We start from the raw sequence: 23,183 nt of genomic DNA, 5'->3' as shown, positions 1-23,183 counted from the left end.
GAAAATTCCTCCTAATTGTCTACCTAAATTGCTGGCAGCTTGAGGCTATTAGTTCTGTCTCATGCAGTCATGGAGAAAAGCCCATCTCCATCCTTGCTTTTCAGGTATTTGAAGATTGTCATCACATCCCCGCTCAGTTTTCTTTTCTCTAAACTAAATAAACCCTAGTTCTTTCAGCCTTTCCTCATATGACTACATTGCTGTAGTCCTCCAGAAAATCAAGGCATTGGGCTCCTAAGACTCATGGATCGGCTGTTGACTTGTATCTCCTAATCCAGACAGATGAAGCCCCAAATGGTCTCCACTGACATTTAATATGGTCTCCAGTGACATCCACTATCTAAAGTGACAAGACCAGGGCTGTCCTTTGCTTAACCTTAGCAGTGAGAACATCATCCTGCTGAAGATGGTTCAAGCATCTTCATGTCACGTTTCCTATCATCTGAATGACTGTGTTTTGATAACTTTAAATCTCTTGTAATTTTACTAATGTGAATTCTCAACCTTGACTTCACCTTAATCTAGTTTTTGTCTGAGGGTAGGTATTTTTGTTGTTTGACCTAGGGCTGTTCTTTTTCATGGCTAGTTCTATATTTTTGGTTGTAATTTGTCTTGCCTTTCTTTTGTAGGGTGAAAGAGGTCGAAGAGGTGCTCAAGGCTTACAGGTCAGTAACCATTACCAGTACATGCTGTTTGCACTTTATTTTTATACCATTACATCTCAAGCCTGAGCTTCTGCCTATAGGCCTGGATGAATCATTTGCACCAATATGATTTATGTAGATTTTGTGTGTAAATGTAAACTGTACTGGAATACAAAGTGAACAGACATTCATCTGTTTTGAGGGAGCTGCTCACAGTAGGCACTATAACAACCCCTTGCCACTAGGTGGTGGAGAATCTAGTGACAGCCTGTTTGCCTGGAAAAAATTATTTCTGTTTCTATCCAGAGGTAGCCAACATCTTAACTGGTACCACTTACCCTTGGATAGTTTTATTCCTGATGTCTCCCTAGGTATTTCTGCACTGGATTTAAGTAAAGTTATCTTTAAGTAAGTTATTTAGGAGTTTATACAATCTGTCTGCTCCTTCTTAAGACCAGTGTAAAGTCTGGTTAGACTGATGTAAATGTGTCATGTGCCTGGGCCCTTAGAAGGGAAATATCAGTGTGAATAGATTATCACCACTTGCTTTTCATAAGTCTGTTTCAAATTTAGTCAGCTTTTGGGTCCCAGAAAAAGCCTGGCCAGAAGCCCTCTTGATGTGGACACTAGAAGTGTAAAGGATACTCCTAACTTTCACTGATATAAAAGTCAGTTTCCAGCAATTTTGCTGGTTCATTGGTGACATATTGGGGGGGAGTGGGCACGTGCCTCTTCAGATTTCTGTGGTGGTTCATGGAGCATGTCTAGGGGGTCTGCAAAAGGCAGCTGTGCTGCTGCTGCTGCTCCAGCTCCCCCTGTTGTTAGAGGCCGAGTGAGCGACAGCAGTAGGCATTCCAGCATCAGCAGGCAGAGCCTGTTGCAGCTCCTCCCATGGTGAGCAGCTGCCGGAGCACCAGCAGCTAAGCATGGCTGGGTAGCAGCACCTCATCCTGTCCCTGTTGCTGCCCCAGGTGGGATCCAGCACTGCTGCGAGAGAAAGAGAGAGATCCAGAGGGGTCTGTGTTTCCATTTCCCAGGTTTACCAGAATTGTGTGTCTTCCCCCTTTCTGCCCCTGCACCATCAATAGTTACAATCTCTTATGTTCTGGTTTATGTTGTCACAACCCAAAGTTGTGATTTTTTGTTTGTGTGTGTGCTTCGGCACCGCTAAATTATTTCCTGCCAATTTGTCGCTTTCTTTGCACGGTAGAGCTCTCTGCTGCTAGAGAGAACTCTGGTGCAACGGGGGATTTCCTGCCGAATTGTAGCTTCTTTGCAGTGTGCATCTCTTTCTTGCATCGTAGTGATGCACGTTGTAAAGAAGTTCCCGCCATTCATATTAGGATCCGCGCCACGTTATTGGCCCATTCCTAATATAGGCACACGTGGCGGCTAGCGATTGGCTTGCTAGCCGTACATAAGGCTTGGGTAGCTTCCGCCCAAGCCGGAGGAGGGAGGACGAGAGAGATTCTGTGTGAAGATCTCCAAGCGCTGCGGATCCGGCGCGCCTCCCCTAAGCAGGCAATAGAGGCAATAGAACCGAGCCTACGGAGCTTTCGCTTCTCGCCTCTCCCCGTCACCGAGCGCAATCCTAGACGTATCCCTTTCCTGAAACTTCGGACCCGCGGAGCCTAAGTAACTCCGGGGAAACTTTTCGAATACAACTTAACCGGACCCGCGGAGCCTAGCAAACTCCATGGGAGCAATCGATTTGTCAGAGTCCTCCAACGAGGGTTCAAGCGGGAGCTGTGCCTGGAAACCTGTCCAGCCTACATCAATACCATCTTTGGGTGTAAGTAAACAATCTTTTCAATCAACCATTATGCCTCCGTAACTAATTCTAACTCGTGTGCACTAAACCGCCCCGCGGTTCTCTCCCGCCCCGCGTGCCCGGGCTGCTGGCCACAGCCCGTGTGCACCGAAGACGGGTCCGGTTTGACCCCGGTTCGCCCCCAGCTAGCCCATGGCGGCCAGAATGGGATCGGAATCACCGCCGCACATGGCGACGAGGGCGGGATCAGGGCCTGGCCCGCACATATGTAACCCAGAATAAACTGACATAAACTAAGATTGGAAAGCCTGTCTGCCTTTGTCATCTCCCAGAGCATGGACTGTAGCCAGCATGTGGTCTGCTAACTAATGCTGACAGGTGTAAGGCAGAGGGGTGGGAAGAATAATCCGTGCTTAGCAGGGAGAAGCCAGGCAGATGCCTGCAGTCTCTGCTGGACCTCCAGCAAGGGAGCAGAGGGGAGGGGGGAATTCCTGCTTAGCAGGGAGTGCTGGGTGGGTGGGGAGCAGCCTGCAATCTCTGCTGGAGCTGCAGCCAGGAAGCAGAGGGGAGGGATCAGCCCTGCTGTGGAGCAGAGAGCCCCACCCAGCCCAGGGAGCATTCTGGGATGCTGGGGGAGTCTGGTTTATCTTAAACCAGCAAGGGGTCTGTGCCAGAGATTGCATAAGCCGGTTTGAGCCAAATCAGTTGAGTCTGATACCACATTCAACCAGGTTTATCTCAAACTGGTTTCAGCCATTTTCAAGCTGGTTATGTGCACATCTGTTCTGTTACAGATTTAAACCAGTTTCTGATCACTTAAACTGGTTTATGGGTAATGCCTGTCCCTAGCCCTTAAATCCAGTGCAAAACACTAATAGAGCACTGTGAACAGCCCAACTACAGTAGGCAAAGTAAACATTGAGATGAGTATCTTTTCTAGCCTTGTACTTCTGTCTAGCACAGAAAACAAAACTAGCTCTGCTTCCACATGAGGGAGCTGCTTGTGGAAGATACACAGATAACAGAAGGGATTGCAGCTGGAAATTTCAGGGACTGTAACATTGATGGTCCCTTGTTTGCCAATATTAGATGGGCAGCTGAGACAGGCTGGTTTTAAATAAGGCTGTCTCAGAAAAATAGCCTGAGCTGACTTCATGTTAGAATCTGAAAATCCATTCAAAGCTATTAAAAGACTAGCCTTCTGTGTACCTCAGAGAAGACTGAATCCTAGTACATATTGGAAAATTAATTCCCAAACCACTGAATGTGGGTCTCCAAGGCAAGACCATGAATCCAGAATGTTGTAGGACTCCATATGTAGGAATATGTTGACTGCACATCAAAATGTGCTACTGACTGGAAGCACCAGGAATTAATTGCAGCTTGGAAGAAATTATCTCATTGTTGTTGATAGCTGCTCAGGCTGGTTCTATCCAGACCTACCCCCTGGCAAGCAAACAAACAATATGAAGATGGATGTAATTGGTGAGAGCATCTCTGCTTCTCTATCAACATTTTGGGTGATACACTTGACAAAGAGTTGTTTGTTTAAATAGTGTAGTTATATAAAACCTAAAAGCAGATGGATCCAAGAAAGATCTAGCAGAAGGAATGTTAATTTCCAGATGTCATTTTTAAAAGTAGGCACATATGTTCCCTCCTCAGATAAAGGACGTGCATCTGTCATCATATTTACAAACCATGTACCTATATACTCTGCTTGTAGGTTATTTTGCTTTCCGTTATGTAGGTTATCTGTTTTTTAGGGTAAGGACTGTGTATTATTCTATATGGTGCCTACCACAGGAAGACTTTGTTCCTAGTTGACCTGAAGGTGCTACTTTTACATCCATAGCGTACTACTATGGTGCTACTTGTACATCCACTAGGGCGCGATGTCCCCATGGCAATATCCATACTTGAACAAAATGTGTTAAAAAAGGAAATGGAGGGGCCTTGGTGAGAGTGCCTTTTATATTAACTCTTTTTTCAGCCACCCTGTCTTTGATTACAGCATTCCTATTCACTCTTTGTCCTTTTGACATATCCTTCACTAATTGCTGCCTCATTCTGAGCTGTAGTGAAGTAACGTGGGTTTGTGACCTGCTGCCTATCTGATTACAATGCAGTGTCTAGTGGGAAGTGACGGCTCCAGTTTAATGGACGGCAATCCCCCACACTGTTTTACTCACATCCCTACTTTTTCTCTCATGGGCACATGAGATAAAATCTAAAAATAGAACCTGTCCCTCAGGAACTCCATGGAAACCTCCGACCTCCACTTCATTCCAAGCTATGTCACCTTTGCTCACTATGTAAAGTCTATGAGACAGCTGAGATCCCTAAAGGATTGGTCAGCAGCTTAGAATAACCAGGATGCAGCTTGCTTTGGCTTCTCCTTGCCCTCAGAATTCCCCTTCTCCTGGGTAGACTGGCGGTGGCAGGAATGTCATAGGAGCTGGTTTGTGGCCACTGTACACCAAATGAGAACTCCCCTACATCAGCGATGTAGACCCACCCCCATTTCTAAGCCTGCTAGTACCGTCAGAATTGAACTTGACTGTCTGGGTCTTTGTGTACCTCTTTCATTTCCATGGTTTACTTGTTCATTACAACCAATTTTCTGATTTTTGGTGCCTTTCCATTCTTTTAACTTTCTAAGCTCTTTATTTTTTAAGCATATAGGCTTCTCTCATTGTTGTCACGTGTCTTTGGTGTTGCTCCTGTCATTGCTGCTTCTGGGATTTATTTTGTTTCTTGTTTTCCCTTTGCATATCCACCCAAGCTTCTCCTACTTCTTTGAAACTAACTAAAAATCCATTGAAGGTCAGTGGTAGTCTTTTCAATTGCTTCAGTGGACTTTGAGTCAGACTTCAGTTTTTAAGTGACTAGGCTTAAGGCAGGCCACACGAATTACTGCATGTAGTCATTAGATAAGCTTTTATTCAGTTGCCACCAAAGAGACAAGACTTTAAACTAATTTCCTCTTTAAAAAAGTTTGGATTTTAAACTGTATCTTGAGGAGATTTTACCACACCTTCAACTCTCCTATGAAATGTGCATTTTCATTTCTACCTGGGAGAACTTTTACAATTTTTTCTCCTATGCCTGAAGAAGGGTGGTTGTGCCCGGAAGCTTGCAAATAAAGAGACTTTTTTTTGCAAAAATCTAGTTGGTCTAATAAAAGAGATCACCTCTACCATGAGTTCTGATTCCTTTTGTCTCTAGACCAATATGGCTACAACTGGGGTACTTGACAAACTGTATCTTGTGCATTTTTAATGGATATATTTCAGTAAATTATTTAAATGATTTGAAAGAATCTGAACTTAGAGTTGACCTCTGCTTTTGCTACTTCAAGTGCATTTTTTTAAATGTTACCAAAGACCATATTTTTTAAATTAAATACTAATTAGTACTGCTGCCTTTTAGTTTCCTTTTTAAAATTACTGCTTTCTGGTTTAAAAAACCCCTTTCTTAGAAAGTTCCATCTTTTTCTGGTGGCTTTTTTGTTGGTCACTGATGGAATTGCAAAATACTCAGTTCATATTTTTCTCTAGGGTGTCAGCCAGAAAGTAGTAATTAGATGATTTCTGTAGTTAACCAGACAAAGGCACCTGTACGCACCATGGATTTTAATTCTCATTAAATTAAATAGATTTATAAAAAACTTGTTTATTGTGGAGTGTCGCATATGTGTTTACATGCATTCGGTTTTCAAACTAATTAAGCCTTGAAGTATCACATATGTGTTTACACGTACTAGGTTTTAAAATGAGTTAAACCAGGTCCCTGGATGGCGCTGCAGGAGAATGGGACAGTCCAGCACTGGCCCCCTGGCCTGGGGCCCCTACCCACCCTGTACCTGTGCCCTGCCACACAGCTGTGGAAGCAGGGAGCCAGCAAACCACACAAGGAAAAAAAAAAAAAAAAAGCATAAGCAATTCAAAAGCAAAAGCAATTGGAAGGGGTGAACTACAAAAAAAGTTGCAATACCATCTGGTGGACAAAGAGGCTCATTACATGTCTTTGAGTGCTTATGTGTTTGCATACAATGCATCCATGTATGCAATGCTTTAATTCCCAGCAAGCCAAACTAAACTACATCTGAGGAGTTTTAGTTTAATGCACAAGAAAGACTTTTAAAGTATTGGGAAATCCCACTCCTGCAAACAGAGATGCAGTTGCAGTGCATAAAAGGGCAAAAATCATGGCATGTACATGAGCCCTTAAACATCACGGATCTGAGAATACGGGCATAGTTGCCCATCTGACTGTACTATCCATTATGGGGTGCTGAAGACCATTAAGGTTCAGAAATTGTTATATGGAAAAACATTTAATTTTCTTTATAAAATGGTAGACTGCAGAATGGAGAAGTCTTCTTTCACCTCATAGGTGATGCATAGCAGGGGCACGGGTGGGGGCACGTGTCCCTGAGATTGGTTGCTGCCACTGGTGTCTGCAGGCTGTCGCTGCTCACCACCCCCCTCCACCCTTTGCTGCCAACACTGCCATGTCACCTGCAGGTGGTCCCCACTTAGCCCAGCCTCGCTGCCAACGTTACCGTGCCAACTGTGGGCGGTCCCCGCTTGCTGCTGCCATGCCCCCGCAGCTGACACCGCCACCTGCGGGCGGTCGCCCTGCCCCCCCCCCCCCCCCCCCCCCCCCCCCCCCGCCTCAGGAGGCATGAGTCATTCATATTTCACCTCCTTGCTAATCTAATGCTTCCTAATTGCATGACTGTCCCTTTTCAGAGATACAGGGAAGGAAGTGTTGTCCACAGCAACCAAGAATTTTCCACAGACTTTCAGTTAATTACTTCCTGCTTACAGCTCTATCTTCTAAAAATATACTGGTTCTCTCCAGGAGTCAGTGCCCAGACTCTGTGTTCTGCCTGGCTAAATAGCCTGTTCAGTAGAGAAACATAAAGGGGTGATGGTGGGGATGAAAGCCTTTCTACCCCACCAAAGCACAGAGCAATGATGGAGGTGCTTCTTGACTACTACTGCAGCTTCAGGGCAGTGTAATTCTGCAATGCTTCGTTTGCATTCCTCCACACTAGGAAAGTTTCCCAGCAGCTCTGCATAATCATAGCTCCACAACTGTGGTGTCTTCTAACATCACCTGTGTGCTGCATACCTGCATTGGGGCACAGATCTACAGCATACACATTGTAAAGCCTCTGTTCAAGTCTCGCCACATTCTGTATTCACCTGCACAGCAAACAACTGCATGAGTTCTGTTGCATTATATTCCTTCAGTGGCAGCTATATGGAATAAGTGTGGTGTCAAATTTCTCTTAGATGAGGTAGCCAGGTAACTAAAGCCTCCCTTCCTATAAAGACACATGTCAATGTTTTGTGCTAATCCTGCTGGCTTATATCCCTTGGTATATCACAAAGCACTCAGGGCCAGCTAGTAAAATCAGCTGACTTTAGACTGCAAACAGTAGAGTAAGACTGACTTCACTAATATCCATACAACTCGGCTACTTTCAATAGCTTACGGAAAGTACTAAAACGACAGAACTAGAGCTAAATGTATACAGGGGAGAAAAAAAATGCTTCACAATCACACAAGAACATACCATTTTCTGCGGAGAATTTTTTTTGTAGCTTCATGTCAAACTGTGGTTTACATTTTATGAAAAAGGCATCTTTTCAAAAAAATTCTGTTTATGATGACTTTTTTGGTTAAAAACAAATATAAAGGGAGCCATACTAAAATATCATAGACATTGTTAACCAATGGACAGATCAAACAATTATTCTAATACCTAACAAGAGATGAAGTGTATTGCAAATGTGAACACAACTAATTTTGTGTAAATTGCAAAGAAAAAGTGGTAAGGAATAAAAAAAGAGATGTAAAAGAAAAGCAGGAGAACTAGTAAGGGGGAAAGAATGGGTTATCTCTAGGCCTGATCCGGAGTCCACTGAAGTCAGTGGAAAGACTCCCACTGATTTTAGTGGGCTTTGCAATAGATAGATTTATAGATTTACAGATGCTAGGGTTGGAAGGGACCTCAACAGATCACTGAGCCCAACCCCTCTGCCTGGGCAGGAAAGAGTGCTGGGGTCAGATGACCCTAGCCAGATGCCTATCCAGCCTTCTCTTAAAGACCCCCAAGATTGGGGAGAGCACCACCTCCCTTGGAAGCCCATTCCAAATTTTGGCCACCCTTACTATGAAGAAAAATTGGACCAGTGTGCCTCAGATAAGAGCCCAAATGCTCTGATACAAATTCTTGTTTGTTTAAATATCTAGGTGACAATGTTGTCTAGGTGACAATTTCATATGAGGCTGCTTCTGTTAAGACATTGTCTGCTTTTCTATAGCTAGCATTGTAACAGATGTCAAGTGTTGCAGTGCTGTTATTTGGCTACCACTGGGCTCATCAAATCCATGTGATGTCTTTTATTCCATTTGATATCCTTCCCAGTCCTTTCATGCAGGCAGAGTTTCTTATAATTGGACAGTAAAATATTTTGACTCCAACTCTCTCCCTAAGAGATGTTTCTCCAGAATTGCCAATTTCCAGAGAATCCTCAGACATATGTTTGTAATCTCCAAATGAACAACTCCAACATGTTCTGAAACATCTTAGTGCTAAACCAGACCTTTTATCAGTCCCAAAGAGAAGGAAAGTAAAAAGATATTTCTTCAGGGTATCAGCTGAATTGACTCTTTTGAAGATGGCCACTTTATGTGTTTTTTTGACTGGTGATCTTAAAAATGAACAACTAATTTGCCCTCAGTTGAGACAGATTTGACATACAGTTTTTTCTAGTGATGAGAATGAAAACTGAAGCATGAAACATTTATTTGCATTCAGGACATTTTACAAGATTATGGGATAGACTGCAAATAGCCCTGCATAGTGGTTGGAAGTGGACAGAATACCTGAGACACTTACCACTCCTGTTTGCTTTTATGCTCTGAGCACCTTGCAGTGGTCAAGTACAAGGGCTGTTCAGTACTAGTGGTGTCACTGACTTTGAAATTAATTTGTCATTCTGTATAAGAAATATAGTTAGCCTTTCTCATTCCTCTGTTTTTTTCCTTCTCCCTTTCTGCCAGGGTATACAAGGAGATTTGGGGGAAGAAGGTAGCCCAGGCATCTCTGGACCACAAGGCCCACAGGTAGCAAAAAGTAATGCTGAGTTACTTGGCATACTGCTTTTTGTGGAAAAATACTTTTATTTTTACTGTTCTTTTTTTCTCTTGAAAAATGTTTTGCTTATTTCAAATTTTCTGAACAAAAATTCCACTTGGACATATCTCCTACGTGGCCCCTCTAAATTCAATAGGCTGCATTCCTCTTGGAGTTCATATACATGCAGCTTGAAACCAGCAGAGGTGAGTGAATACTAGGAACAAATAATTTATCTTGTAAGTTTTCATTACTTTTCCTTTTTACAGAATATCGTCAAGAAGACTTTCTCAGAATGTCTTTATTTAAATGTATATCATCAGTGAACAGAATTAAAAAGTGTTAAAAATTGTGAAATGCTTGTATGCCAATAAGTATTTCCTAGTATGCTTTCAAGTCCTGTTTGCAAAGAATGAGAGCGATATTACGTTTGGCAGGAAAAATGAGAAAGGTCTGAATTGTGTTGATCCTTGATTTTTTTTTTTCTTGTCTTTTTTTCCATGGCACATATTTGAATAAATACTTACAGCTTTATTCTGCAAGGTGCTCCATACAACCTAGTCCTGAACGCATGCGTTCAATGAGTCTGTTTGCATAGAGAGGCTTGCAGGCCAGGTGCTTTCATTTAGGCAGTTGTGGGTCTACCTTGCAGTGCAAATTAGCAACATTACGCTTTTTTAAAATGCCCTTTTCTTTTAACAGGGCTCAAGAGGTCCAGGAGGCATCAGTGGACTTCGAGGAACACAAGGCATACCAGGCTGTCGTGTTAGTTCTAAATACTCTTATTCTAAATACCCTTATTCTAGTTCTATATTCTATACCCTAATCTATCCTAGTTCTAAATACCCTTATTCTGCACCTTATGTTTGTCTTCATCTCCTTTTAAATTTATTTTGAACCTTGATAAATAAGATCTCTAAGAAGAAATGGAGGATTATTTTTAGTATAATCCTGAGGTAATCAATGTCCAAATGAGAAAGTTAGTCATTGTAAACTTTGGTAATATTGGGTTGGTTAGTGAAGTGGGTGTTGACTAGTGACTCCAGAGAGCAAAGAAACTACTTTGCAGACCTCTTTCATGGTAGCAATGAGAAATTGTACTAATCCTATTGCTTGAAAAATCTGATTCATGGTTGGTGAATATTTTTATTTGGGTGTGGCTACAGGGAAGTGCCCAGAAGATTCAAGGTTGGAATATATTTGAATCATTGAACAAATTCTTGCCTCACTTTTTCACTAGAAATGGAAAGGCTGCATAATTCTGATCAGAATCTGGTCCAACCTATCAAGATTTAGACCTGTGTTTCAAGGAGACTCAGGCTTTCAGACCTAGTTTTATCTGTACGTTCATCTTCTCTGATGCTTTTACAATTAATATTTGAGAATACTGCATGTTGTGAAGTGTTTAGACAAAAAAAGAGAAAATAATTTGCACGGTTGGTTGAGAGAACTTAATGAAGACTTTAAACATGACCACTAGATGGACCAACTGCAAAGGATAAACCTAGAGCAATTTTAAGCTCTAGTGAACATTAACCAGTAGATTTTTCTTTAAAAAAAAAAAACAAAAACCCCAAAAAATTAATTTGTGTTTCTGATTTCAGGGTAATCCAGGACCCCCTGGGGAATCTGGCTCTATTGGGAATCCAGGACCTAGAGGACGAAAGGTGCCAGATTACAATAATATTTTCATTCCTGACCACTTGTCTTTCCAGGATTGTATAAGCATAAAATAACCCTGGCAACACCCCTGGGAATACTATGTGCAGTGTGTGCTGCAGATGAGTAAATTAAGGCATTAGGAAGTAAAATGGCTTCTTCAAGGTCTGCTGGATTTGGCTCCAAGTGCACATGGCCTTGGTTTGATCTGTGCTTTCCAGTTCCTCCTCTTGAAAGACCCCACAAAAAAACTTTTAACTTATTCTGTTATGTTGTGCAAAACTCATAAGTACAACTTCTACCCTAATGACCTGCTTCTCTTCACTCAAAGCAAAATGTTGACTTAACAATATCTTTCATATTTTAATTGTAATAGGGTGAACCTGGAGCTCCTGGAGAGAAGGGCTTATTGGGACCCCCTGGATCAAGGGGCCTGCCTGTGAGTCTTGTTACTTCAGTTGTGGAGCTGTGTGTACAACTGCTGACAGATAGGTGTTAGCCTTCATGTCTGTGACTAATTATTTGGCTGCAAAGGTGATGCTTGCATTTAGACTGTCCATCAGTTATAGGAGTGAAATACTTGGTTCTTGCATTCAAGCCACAATTTCACAATTGTGTTAATCTCAGTTAGAGGTCAGTAAAATGAATGTGCCATTTGGGATGGCATCACTATATTGGAGATATTCTCTTCAACTTTCCAGAGCTCAGCAGCAAAGTTTTTATTATTGGTTGAAGAGAAGAAATTCTGCTGTCAGACCCCTGAGAAAAGTGAAAAGATGTAAGTGAGAGGCAGTGTAAATGGCCATTATATCTCTTCATAACTTTTACCACTGCTGCTACAATGTGTTGGGGACACTGCAAGCTACACAGTTGCCCTTGCAGTCAAGGACAAAAAAGGGTCAATGCACTGTAGGTCAGTGCAGCATTGAATTCACAGCTAGTACTGTATTGTCTCACATGTAATGCACATTTTTTCAAAAAACAGCTGCTGAAAATTGAAGCATTAAATGTGAGAACTATGGAAAAGCTGCTTCTGTCCCTTACTGGGCAAAAATGAAAGTAAAGTCTGTGATCCACAGGGAGCAGAACAGTGAGCCGGCACAGCTAGCTGCTGCTATCCAGTTACAGTTTACAAGGACAGATCTTTTTTTCTTCCTTCTGCCTTTCTAAAACAAGGTGTCCCTTATTCTTGGGTATGTTATATGTTAGAAGATAGTATTACATTAGAAAATAACAAATCATGTCTTATTTAACCTGTGCAGGGCCTAGATGGCAATGATGGCTATGGTTTTCAAGGGGAAAAAGGAACAAAGGTGAGCTCAGAAACTAAGTTTTTCAGCATAATGCCAGTCAGTGCCACTTCTGTTACGGTGACAGTTGGATATGTTTTCACTAGCAAAGGAAAGTGATGACACCTTCAGTGTCCATCCACATTAATCCATCTCCCTCCAACTCCATTTCATGTGTACCCCTGAATCAAGCCACTTGAATTTAGATCTGCAGGTGTGGTTTTTGTTTCCAGCTCTGTCACTTGAGTCCCTGAAACTTCACTTTGGTGCAGGTGTACTTGACAGACTCTGTCATTAGAAGTCAGACAGAAACCTGTACTCCAGCCCCAGAGTAAGTGGTGGCAGATATCTGTCATAGTAAGAGGACAGTTCTTGGGAGGGAACTGTGGCTCTGAGGTTCCAGATCCAAGACTCTTCCCTGCTAACTCACTTAGAGAGGGGAATACTGGAAGATCTGTTACTTTGGCTGGAGTACTGGAAGAACAGTAGGCATATGAGCCATTGCTTGGCTGAGCCTGGGTGTAACAGAGGGGGAGCAGTGTGGAAACTTACACCCCCACACTCTTTTGATCAGCAAGGGGCCCTTCAGTCATAAGTTAGTATTTATTTCCAAATAACATAATCATTAATTTAAATAATGAATGGACCAGGTTCTTATCTGATTGAAATCAGTGATTGAATTCATTGATTTGGATGCTCAGTGAAGACCAATGACCTGCACTAGTGTGGGAGCTTACTTCCTCCCTGTGAACTTTCACTCTTCATGCTTACTTTGAAACTGAGGGAAAGGACCTGAGCAAATATAATTTGTCCCAGTCATTGCCTATAATTCTGTTACAAAAGGTCTGTAACAAATTACAGCCAACACTTGGGAAAAATGCTGTCACTTCACAGTTTCATGGTGATAATTTAAAGAAAATGAAAATGCAGTAACATTCCCTTCAATCCTGAATATTTATGACGGTGCAAAGTCCTGTATGAAAAAAGTCTGTGCAAAGGTTTCTGGACACCTTCCACTAAACACTGGATATTAAAATGAACAATATCTGTGAACAATATGACATTATAACATTTGTCCAAAAAGAATTCCAAGGGACTTTCTATATTCTTTGCAACAGAAGAATTATTCTGTAGTTAAGAAATGAGTGTCAGCTAAGAGATAGCACCTTCCAAGGGATGCCTAGAGTCTAATGAGGGGTGCCTTGCAACTAAAAAGCTTAAGAACCACTATCCTAGTTTAAAGGCTAAATCCCATTTCATCTTATGTGCCAAAATGACACACATGCAGTGGTGTAGGTAGATTTTGGCCCCTGCACACAGTTTATGATCCTATTTTGCTTTATGGTGAAACCAAATTGTCCTATATGTGTATCTTCTGGAAATTCTATGGTTCTGAAATAAGAGGATCCTTCTAGCTTTTAACTCAGTAGCCTAGTGATTAAAGCACTTGCCCAAGGAGCAAGAAGTCTGCTTTCTAGGCCCCTCTGACCCAGATGGGGGTTTAACCTGTATCTTGTACTCCTCTGCAAAGTGCTGTGACCACCAAACCACAAACCAGACATTGACTTCTCTATCTCTTCTCTTGAAGCTGGCCCACTAGACAGTCAAATGAGGCAGGTGTGTCAGACCAGAAGGAAAAGAACAAATCAGGGGAATTGTGGCTCAATAGACAGATGATGTCATGGAAGGAGGGAGCCCTTAGTTCTAGCCTGAGCCCCTTATTCTATTATGCCACAGACTCTCCAGTACCATTTATCTATTTCAGTCAATGAACATCAAATGGAAGGTGCAGTAGGCCAGATTCAAGAGAAGGTCTGGAGAGAGGTCTGGGTTAAGCCAAGCCCTTGGTTTGGCGGTTAGAGCACTTTGCCGGGAAGCAGGATACACAGGTGGATTATGATATACCTTTGTAATGGATATAGCACTTTGCCTCCATATGCAGCCACTAAGCCCTGCTGATGAGCATGTGAGGTGGAGGAAGCCATTGCTTCATCTCTTCTTTGCCTATCCCCTCCTGTTTTGGACACTTCCTAGTCCTTCAGTTAGCTTGGACTATTTTCCTTCATGTTTAAGTGGGCTATGCCAGGGTATGGGGATCCTTATTCTCCTTCATTTCCTCACCACTGTTCAAGGGTGAGGCAGAACTTATTCCAAAGAGAAATGAGATTCTCCTGACAAAAAAACACACCCTTGGCTACAGTCTTCTACAGGAATTGCTATAATTGCACAGGCTCACAAGCCAAATTTCACTATGTTAAGCTCAATATCATAGTAAAATGAACCCTAGCATGCAAATTACATATATTGTAATATGCTAATATCCATGTTTACATGGATCTACTGGGCAACCCATTTTGATGGCTGTGTGATCATGATTCATAGAAGTTAGCTTCCCAACATGGGGCCATCTCACATAGTGAATGAATTCTGCTAGTGACTTCAATGTCAGAAAGGATCATCTTCAGCTGGAATTGGCAGTCATGAAATCTGTTATATTTTACCTCCATCCAAGCAGTACAGACAAGGTTGTAAAATAATGGCCTTCCTTCAGAAAGCATTAATGAAAAAAGAAAATGGTTCTTATCTGACCCTTAATCTCTGAATGCCCAACTGAGAAGTGAGAGGCTGACAACAGTAAGAATCAATTGCTAGAACGTAAAGTTAGACCAGAGATTGTGGTCCTGTGATTGTTAAAAAATGAATTCCACTGTTTCACAAGGAAAAGTAACATTTAAACAATTAAGGTAAGATAAGTAAAGCTGTTAAACATAGCTATATCGGTGTAGTTTTAAACTGGCAAGCTAAAACATTGCCATTTGAGAACAGCATTGGTTAAGCAATAGTTGCTTAAATATAAAAAAGGCTGAAATGCTGCAAGTATTTTAACTTGTTTTAATTAAAAGAAAAGAGTTTCTTTGAATAACAGTTGGTTAGCAGATTTTAATTTCTTATCAACCGTTGTCTTCTTTCCTTAATACCAGGGAGTTACTGGATTCCCAGGATTGCCTGGTTCACAGGTACAATAAAATATATAATTTTTGCTGCTTGTTATTGTTGCTCTGTATGCTGTTTTGTTTGTGTGGGTTGTTTGGGTTGGGGCTATTGTTTTCTTTGTTTCTTTAGCTCTGAGGTTCTGATTTTAATTGTTTTATAGGGAGAAGAAGGTAATCCAGGCAGTCCAGGAAATAAAGGGTCCAAAGGAGTTAGAGGAAGAAGGGTGAGGATTATTTACCTGTACTCTTTCAATGAGAAAATTTCCCTAAATAAAGTTGCTAGAGTTTGAGTGTCTCCTGCTCAAAAGAAGACTGAAAATTGATGCTGTATCTGCTTTTATATGTGCCTTACCCTAGGGAGAAGCCTTGTTGTGAAAGGTACAGGAGATATCGATGACATCTGATGTTAGTACTCTATTGTATTCAAAAGGTGGGAAACCACCAGCTCCTCAACTGGATGTCGGTGGAGCTATGCAGATTTTCAATGCCTTAGGTTTTGTCCCCATGTCTTTCCTCATACAGACTAAATCAACATGAAAACTTGACCCAAGTTTCCCTTTTTAGGGCAATGCTGGCATTCAAGGTCCAATGGGAAATCCAGGGGAACGAGGCCCACCAGGACCAATGGTAACATATTTAAACTCATGGAAAAATCAGTAATATGTTTATGACTTGGGAGTAATGGCACCCATGCTAATGCTTCTTAAAATAAAATGTATTTCACTGGCCAGGAGGCATGGGGAGATATGTTCTGTCCTCAGTAATATACGGGAAAACCTATTGAAGCGAATGGCATTTCCTGAGTTTAACTGAGGACAAAATTCCATTCCCTGTTATATTCCAGAGAGGATAAAAAGCTTTTTTAAAAACATCTGATACATTTAAAGCTCAAAACAGGTTGTTTTATTTTAAATGATGTAGGTTTTTTAATTTGAAAAATAAAGCCTTTTAAAGTTAAATATGAAATTATGACTTGTTAAGGCCTAAAATTAACGTAAAGTTTTTTTTGTTTATGGAAATGTGCTGCATTCATGAGCATTCCTCATATTTCAGTGACTTAAAAGATGACTATTTAATAATATCTGTAGTTGGGGGCAAAAGGTAATTGATGTCTTTAAGAGACACTTACCTTGTTTAGGGATTTCTGAAAATCCCAGAAGGCTCCTATCTGCCCTGTTGCATGTTTCTTTATGGTAGTATCTAAAAAGTAACAATGCAAATCAAGATTAAAATAAGTTATTAGAATTAAGTTTTCCTTCTTCCCGATTTTTAAGTCATGAGTGACACTTAAATAACTAGAATTATTTGAATCACCAATTTCAATCTATCATGTTTTCTTTTTATAGGCAGAATTCTCCACAAGGATCCTGCCTTAATCTTTTACAGCTATAGCATATTCCAGCTGCTGGTTTGATATTATTGTTGTGTTTTCTTTGCTAAGAGTTATTTTTAGGCATGGGTTCATTTGCATGTAATCCATTTCTGGTCCTTCTTTCATCAATACTTAATGGAAAAGTGCAGGAATCTATCCCTTTGAAATTTATCCTGGGCTATAATGAGTTCAACATTCATGGTCTAACATGGAGACAAGAAAACGTAGGCAACAAGCCTTAAGAGGCTGGGAAAGGTTTGAAAGTTCGGATAGCAGTGTGCCATGACATGCTTTACAAGCCAGAACTTTGGAAAAGAATATGGTTCTGAGTCACGACCCTTTAAAGTAGCAAAAAAGGTTAACTTCAGTAACATTGATGGAAATACCTTTGGAGAAAGTTGGTTGAAGTATCAGTCTTCAGCTTTATTAGGAACTAGTCTGCAGAATAATTCCATGCTGGGAAATATTCTGATTACTTGTGTGAATTCGTGAATAGCTGTCAAGAAAACACCACATGTATGCACCATCATAGAAATGTCTGAATATTCTAAGATCATCCTCCCATATTTACAAATATGCTCTACTCTTAGCATGAGCATCTGATCTTTTCTACACCTTTATTTCATTTGTTCCAGGGCACCAGAGGACCATTGGGCATTGCAGCTGTGGCAGTATGTAGCCTTCTCATTTCTCTTTAGGGCATGATGCATGTAGTTAATGGTGTTTGGGGGTTTTTTTTCCAATTTAGAAATATTGACAGTATAGAGTTTGCTATTAATTCCTAAAGAAAGGTTTCCTTTAATTGTTTGAAGAAGAGTGGCTCTCTGTGTAAAGTAAATAACTAAGGGATAGACAAATACATCATGAATGTGGATTGATGCACAGCAAGTTTTCAGTATTATTTAATTGGAATGTGTTTATAGAGGCGCCCTGCAGACTTAGGACTAGATCCTGTATAGGACTGTACTAGAGGGTAAAAGAAGCCTTTGCTGACCACAGTCTTTTCCAAGGAAAATAGTGGGGTAGGATCTCTCAGATCCAAGTGGGATGCGGTCTACCAGATAAAGACGGGTCCAACCCCTGCCAGGTCAGGTGGCAGTAATGAACAACAATAGGCTAGGGTGAGTTGGGTGCCAGTTCTTGACATTTTTCCCCTGCTGTCTAGCATTTGGTAGCCCACTCTTCACACCTGGCTTTTGGTGCACACTGGCATCTTTAGTTATGCCTTTGGTCAGAGTACATGCTATCTATGGCAGGTACCTGTTGCTCCTTTTCAAAAGTAAAGCAATGTGCTCATCACCGGAGGTTGCTCTTCCATGCCATAGTAGCCTTCTTTGGCTGACAGAATTCCTGTAGAAGACCATACCTGAAGTGTACCTCCTTCAGTCATCCTGCAGCATTGGCTAGGCCAAATTTTCTCCTTTACATTTTAACATACAGATCGTTAGACAAGATGAACATTTCAGAATGTATTCATGTAAAACATTTGAGAGAGCTTAAGTGGCTAATGAAACAAGTATAGGGAACTTCAGCTTCTGTTATTGGTTAAGATCCTAATATTGGGCACAGCAGTCTATAGCCTGAGTAACTACAGTGTTTTTCTCTGGATTTGTACTGCTGTAAATAATGATGGCAGGACTTGAGACCTGAACTAGCTAGCTTCCATTGAAGTCAAAGGAAAGATTTCCATTGCTTTTCCCCTGGGACCTGAATAAGGCTCTTGCCCCTAATTATTTTTTGCTTTCCTTCTGCAGCCTTGTGAACTTGTCAATTTTACACGAGAAAATTGCCGTAAGTAATTATAGAACCAAAGAAAAATAGGGTTGGAAGGGACCTCAGGAGGTCATCTAGTCCAACCCCCTGCTCAGAGCAGGTAATGGGTACCTTATTTCTTTTCCCCGATGGGTTGTGTCTCACTACAGCTGCTTTTTAAACATACAGGACAACAGAATTGCTCAGGAGATGGGTCAGTAACTTCTAATCATCATTTTAGCCACATGATATATATTTGGTGCAAATTTGGTAGTGACTGAAAGTTGTCAACTCTGGCTGTTTGGCAGCTTATGTGAAGCTAAGTTTAAGCTCTTGGTTCACTTCATTGGTATCCAAAGCAGGAAAATATTAGGGCTGTGTGAAATTTTGCTGGCCATTTCGTTTCAAAACTGTTTTGACCAATTTCGAGGTCGAAACAGCAAAATCAAAACAAAACAAAGGCCCTCAAATAGCCTCGAAACAAAGCGAGGCTGGTCAAAACGTTTCAAAAGTCAAAACGTTTCGACCATAGGCTGGGGATGAGAAGTCAGTCCAGCCCATCCCCAGCGCAAGATCCGGTAGCGGGTGGCGAGGCAGCCCAATTGGGCTGTTTCCCGGTCCCCCACACTTAATCACATCGGGAGCGAGAGGCAGCTCAGTTGGGCTGCTTCCCTGTCCCCTGTGCTAAATCATGTCGGGGGCGGCAGGCAGCCCAGCCTTTCTGTTTCGATGGAATGGAACAGCTGTTTTGACTCAAAATGAAATTTGAGACGAAACACTGTTCTATCCAACTGTCAAAACTCAAGGTGAAACAGAACGGTACCATTTCGCATAGCCCTAGAAAATATGTTCACAGTTGGCGCCAATGGGCTCCTTTGTTGGTCTTAATAGATGCCAAGTATGGAATGGGCTGTAGATGCTGAACTATTTTTTTCCTCCTTAGAAATAGCCCTTTCAGGTTATGGGCAGGGCATACTAATAGGTGGAGAGATTTCAGGGAATTTTATATGGTGCCTCCATGGCTAAATAGAACATTTTTAATTTCCTGTTCAACTGCCCTCAAAATTATCAAAGGCATCTTAACAATATAAATAGTTAAGATATCGAATTGGTATGGACTTCAGGCCATCTCTCACATTTGATAATGTTTTCATACAAATTCTTCAAGGGGTAAGTAAAACTCTAGAAATTTGTCATTTTAAAATGGGGAAAATATATAAAATTTGCATGTCTCCCAACTTTACTTATAAGCCCCAAATATTTGTTTTTTAAGGAAAAACAACCTTATCCAATCTTCCTTTCTTAAAAAGACAGTAGATTATCACCCTGCTAACTACAGGATCCTTGAGGGGCTGAAATTTTGACTACAAGGTTTGTAGGCTTGAAAGCACGATTTCAGGTTTCCCCCAATGTACTTCTCATTAAAGTTTCCCATCGTCATGTATGTCTAGTGTTTGTTTGGGATAAATTTTGGTCCCCAGCCTGCTGCCCAAGTAGCTTAAGCTTTGTATTGGGAGAAAGGGAGGAAGCAAGAAGGAGGGGAAGAAGTCTCCCCATTGTGTAAGGGAGGGAAGAAAGTATTTTCCTATAACTAGCTTGTGAACCATTTGACCATTTTGGTGGGTGGGGAGGGTGAGACTTCATCCTAGCCCAGCTTGCTACTCTTTTGCTGAGCTTTCTCTTGTACAAGAAAGCACAAATAGCCTCCACGTGCCTGGGTTCTTCCACCCAGTGTGGCTTTTTTAAATTCCACCCAGCAAAACTGTATCATTTGGGCTGCAGCAGAATTTTTGCTCTGGGAAGGGGAAGGCATGATTTGCCGTATTATAACAATATCTTCTTCAGAAGTTTCACTGAATTTTGGGTCAGGCTCTTTACCTGAAGTGTGGAACATGTTACTGTAAATGCAACATAATCAAGGCGGCTGTAAAAGAAAATACTTTTTTTCTCTCCCTCTCTTCATTCTAGCTTGCTCATCAGGTAAATAACTCTATGTACTACTACCTTATTAGACTGTACAAATTACAATGATAATGGTTGTGTGGGAAACTTCTCACATACTGCCTTTGTTTCCAGATAAAAGCAAATGTCCAGTGTATCCAACTGAAGTGGTGTTTGCCTTTGATATGTCTGAAGATGTGACCCAAGTAGCATTTGCAAAGATGAGGCATGTCGTGCTGTCATTGCTAAAGAAGATTAGGATCAGTGAAAGTAACTGCCCGACTGGTGCTCGTGTTTCCATTGTTTCATACAATACCAACACGCAGTATCTCATCAGATTCTCCGAATTCCGGAACCATAAGTTATTGCTAGAAGCAGTACAGAGCATTCCTTTGGAGAGGTCCTCAGGCAGACGCAACATTGGCATGGCCATGAGGTTTGTTGCAAGGAATGTGTTCAAGCGGATTCGTCAGGGAGTTCTCACAAGAAGAGTCGCCATATTTTTTGCCAATGGCCCCTCACAGGATGCTGCTTCCATCAACACGGCCGTACTGGAGTTCAGTGCCCTGGATATTGTTCCTGTGGTTATTGCCTTCAATGAGGTGCCCAATGTCAGACATGCCTTTTCGGTAAGTGGATTGCCAATGCAAACTGGAAATATCAGTCAGAAGTGATTATTCGTTTCTGATTAACAGGTGCTAATGCCTGAGTAAGCTGAAGCTTTCAAACTAGTGACCTTTAAAAGGATAGTTTAGATCATAACTCTCTTTAGGGAGTGAATATTTTAATGACTGTTTTCTTAAATGAATCCTGTTTTATGATTGATTACAATGAATGCCAATGATTGACTAATTTTCTGTCAGTTAATTACTTGCCACTCACATCCTTGGCACAAATTGTGATATTAATCTAGATCACACCATGCTCATTTCACTTGCTATTTTACAGAATGTTCTGTTTTCAGGCTGTCAGCAGGCAAGGTTTTTTGAATAGATGTGTGATATCTTTTATTAGACCAACTGAGTAGTTGGAAAAATGTTATTTGCAAACTTTTGGGCACAAGCACCCTTCTTCAGGCATTGGGAGGTAGCTGCTGTTCTGAGGAAAGGTTAGGAAAGAAGCTAAAAGTGTGACAGGAGGTCAATGAAAATGTAAATAGGTAGAAGGTTGGTATAGAAGAGAAGGGAGGGGAGGGGATAGAAAGGGGGAAGTAATGAATGACGGAATGCAAAAGTTAAGCATAGGAGACTGTGCTGTAGTATTGAGTTCTCCAAGGTAGGAAAGAGGCAGTCTGTGAAAAAATAAATAGGTGGAAATTAGGAAGACAATGGGTAGAGAAGAAGGGGAGGGGAGGAAGTTGGAATAAAAATGTGTAAATGGTAAATTCAGGCCAGGTAGCTGTTGAATCAGTGTCAGGCAGGTTGTAACGTGTCCTAAATCCAATGTCTATATTAAGCCCATGATTTTGTTTTGTGTCCAGTAGATTTATGAAGTGAAGTTCATAGGCTCATCTATGGAAGGTGTTATGTAGGTTGCCTTTGAGGATTAGAACTGAGAGATCAGAGAGGGAGTGATTGTCCTGTGAGAAGTGGGCACCCACAGGTAATTGGATATTTTTGTCCTGGATAGATTTTTGGTGTGTGTTCAGCTGGTACACAGTTGTTGTTTGGTTTCTCCTACATATTTTCCATCAGGACATTTAGTACACTGTATGAGAGATATTACATTTCTGGAGGTGCCAGGTGTAGGATTCCAGAATCATTGTGGGGTATAGTTATTGTGGGACTGGTGGAGAGATGTTGTCAGGTTTTGCATTTCTTGGCCTGGCATGGTCTGGATCCATTTGGTGTAGTTTGCTTATGGTGATGAGGTTACTGAGGTTTGGTGCTTGTTTAAAGGCTAGGATGGGTGGTTCTGGAGGGATCTCTTTAAGAATTGGGTCTTCTAGTACAGGTTGCAATTGTTTGAGGATTTTCTGTGTAGGTTCCAGGGAAGGATGGTATGTCATAACTAAGGGTGTGCAATTCACGGGGATTTTGTACTACAGTAAATCTTTGTGTCGTATCTGGGTGACTCTTTCAAAAGTATGATCTATTTCTCAGGAGGAGCGTCCTTGTTGGGTGAAAGCCCTTTTGAAATTTGTGAGGTGGAGATCATGGGTATTCTCGGTGCAAATTTGGTGGTATCAGAGGGCTTGGCTATAAATTACAGCTTTTTTGGTGTGTTTAGGGTAATTGCTGGTTCTGTGTAGATATGTATGTTGATCCATGAGTTTCTTGTATATGGTGGTTTGTATTTTACCATTGTGGATATTGATCATGGTGTCCAAAAAGGAAATGTTGGTGTCTGAGTATTCAAGAAAGAGTCTGATGGAGGGGTGATGATTGCTGAATTTTTGATGGAAATCAATCAGAGACTGCAGGGTTTTGGTCCAAATGATGAAGATGTCACCTATATATCTTAGGTATAGCTTAATCTCTTGGCTGCTTTGCAAAACAAAGAGGAGCAGAAAGCAGCCGATTATTTTTGGATATATGCAGATGTTATATTTAGATTGACCTGACTAGGGTTAGGTTGATCAGAATCAGGGGTGAGAATTATTTTTG

At 41.4% G+C, this 23,183-nt stretch overlaps 1 protein-coding gene across 2 annotated transcripts in view; it reads left to right on the top strand.

The window, feature by feature from the left end:
* Positions 1-23,183, top strand: part of LOC102569986 (collagen alpha-6(VI) chain) — a 111,873-nt gene that overhangs the window by 71,405 nt on the left and 17,285 nt on the right. Inside the window, exons 23-35 of one of the 2 annotated variants that reach the window (XM_019497917.2) lie at positions 630-665; positions 9,499-9,561; positions 10,274-10,336; positions 11,176-11,238; positions 11,607-11,669; positions 12,493-12,543; positions 15,501-15,536; positions 15,674-15,736; positions 16,077-16,139; positions 17,520-17,555; positions 18,639-18,675; positions 20,605-20,616; positions 20,713-21,206. In XM_019497917.2, coding sequence (XP_019353462.2) covers positions 630-665; positions 9,499-9,561; positions 10,274-10,336; positions 11,176-11,238; positions 11,607-11,669; positions 12,493-12,543; positions 15,501-15,536; positions 15,674-15,736; positions 16,077-16,139; positions 17,520-17,555; positions 18,639-18,675; positions 20,605-20,616; positions 20,713-21,206 — 1,080 coding nt within the window. The remainder of the gene's footprint in view (positions 1-629; positions 666-9,498; positions 9,562-10,273; positions 10,337-11,175; positions 11,239-11,606; positions 11,670-12,492; positions 12,544-15,500; positions 15,537-15,673; positions 15,737-16,076; positions 16,140-17,519; positions 17,556-18,638; positions 18,676-20,604; positions 20,617-20,712; positions 21,207-23,183) is intronic. The other variant, XM_059728798.1, reaches the window with a different exon arrangement.

The sequence above is a fragment of the Alligator mississippiensis genome, chromosome 5 (assembly GCF_030867095.1).
Source record: "Alligator mississippiensis isolate rAllMis1 chromosome 5, rAllMis1, whole genome shotgun sequence".
Lineage (NCBI taxonomy): Eukaryota > Metazoa > Chordata > Crocodylia > Alligatoridae > Alligator > Alligator mississippiensis.
The sequence above is the reverse complement of the archived record's forward strand: the minus strand, read 5'-3'. Positions and strand labels throughout refer to the sequence as shown.